The 884-nt window shown below is 64.0% G+C and overlaps 1 protein-coding gene across 1 annotated transcript; it reads right to left on the bottom strand.

Moving 5' to 3' along the window:
• Positions 1-28: 28 nt before the first annotated feature.
• LOC114362913 (uncharacterized) lies at positions 29-878 on the bottom strand (the record flags this gene model as incomplete). Its single annotated transcript, XM_028318497.1, has 2 exons — positions 422-878; positions 29-345 (listed from the first exon to the last, which is right to left on the bottom strand). Coding segments are annotated over exons 1-2 (525 nt in total), but the record flags the coding sequence as incomplete, so codon positions are not given.
• Between the last annotated feature and the right edge of the window lie 6 nt (positions 879-884).

Consider the following 884-nt stretch of genomic DNA (forward strand, 5'->3'; position numbering starts at 1 on the left):
CCAGCGCCGCGAGCGGCGACACGCCCACCGGCGCCAGCGCCACCGGCGCGCCGCCCAGCACGCCCGGCGCCAGCACGGCCTGCGCCAGCGCCGCGGTGCCGGGCTGGCCGGCGTGCAGCGTGTTGTTCACGGAGCCGCCGTCCAGCTCCTGGATGGGCGACAGCACGAGCGCGCCCAGCACCGGCACCTCGTTCTGGTAGCTCTGCGCCATGATGACGCCCATGTTCTGCATGCCCATGGCGAGGCGGTTCTCGCGGTCCATCACCTCCTTGGTGACGTCGGGCGTGGGGATGCGCGGCCGGTTGCGCAGCGTGATGGGCACCGCCGCGCCGTTGCTCTTGGGGCCTGGAACAAGCGAGCGCGGGCGGTGAGCGCTGTCGCACGTGGCGGGGGCTGGGCGGGGAGGCGGGAGGGTACGCACCGTGGCGGGAGGGCGCGCGCGGCTGGGAGCGGCCGGAGCGGCGGCCCACGAGGCGCTCGTACAGCGACATCTTGTGCGCGGGCGCGGGCGCGGACGCGGGCGCGGGCTGGCCGGCCTCGGGGCTGGAGTACACGACGGAGTTGTGCCGGTGGCGCCCGAACAGCCCCCCCGACGAGTACGCCGTGGACGCGGACCGAACTGACCCCATTCTTGATATCTGTCTCTGAAACCAGTTTTTTCGTCGTTCTACCAATGGTGTATCTACACTCTCCTGAAAGCACGGGAAAAGGTTAGTCGTTAGGTTGTTTTATTCGGAAGGCTCTTTGTAATTAGTGAGTTAAATATAAACACTCATGCAGTGTGCTAGTGGGACAAATTCGTTCTAGGTAAGTATAAACAATAAGCTCTCGAATTTTTTCAGAAATAGGTAAAATAAGCACAAATGTTAAATGTACATACATAG

The sequence above is a fragment of the Ostrinia furnacalis genome, unplaced genomic scaffold (genome assembly GCF_004193835.3).
Source record: "Ostrinia furnacalis isolate ACB-3 unplaced genomic scaffold, ASM419383v2 OfSCF6927, whole genome shotgun sequence".
In the NCBI taxonomy this organism is placed as follows: domain Eukaryota; kingdom Metazoa; phylum Arthropoda; class Insecta; order Lepidoptera; family Crambidae; genus Ostrinia; species Ostrinia furnacalis.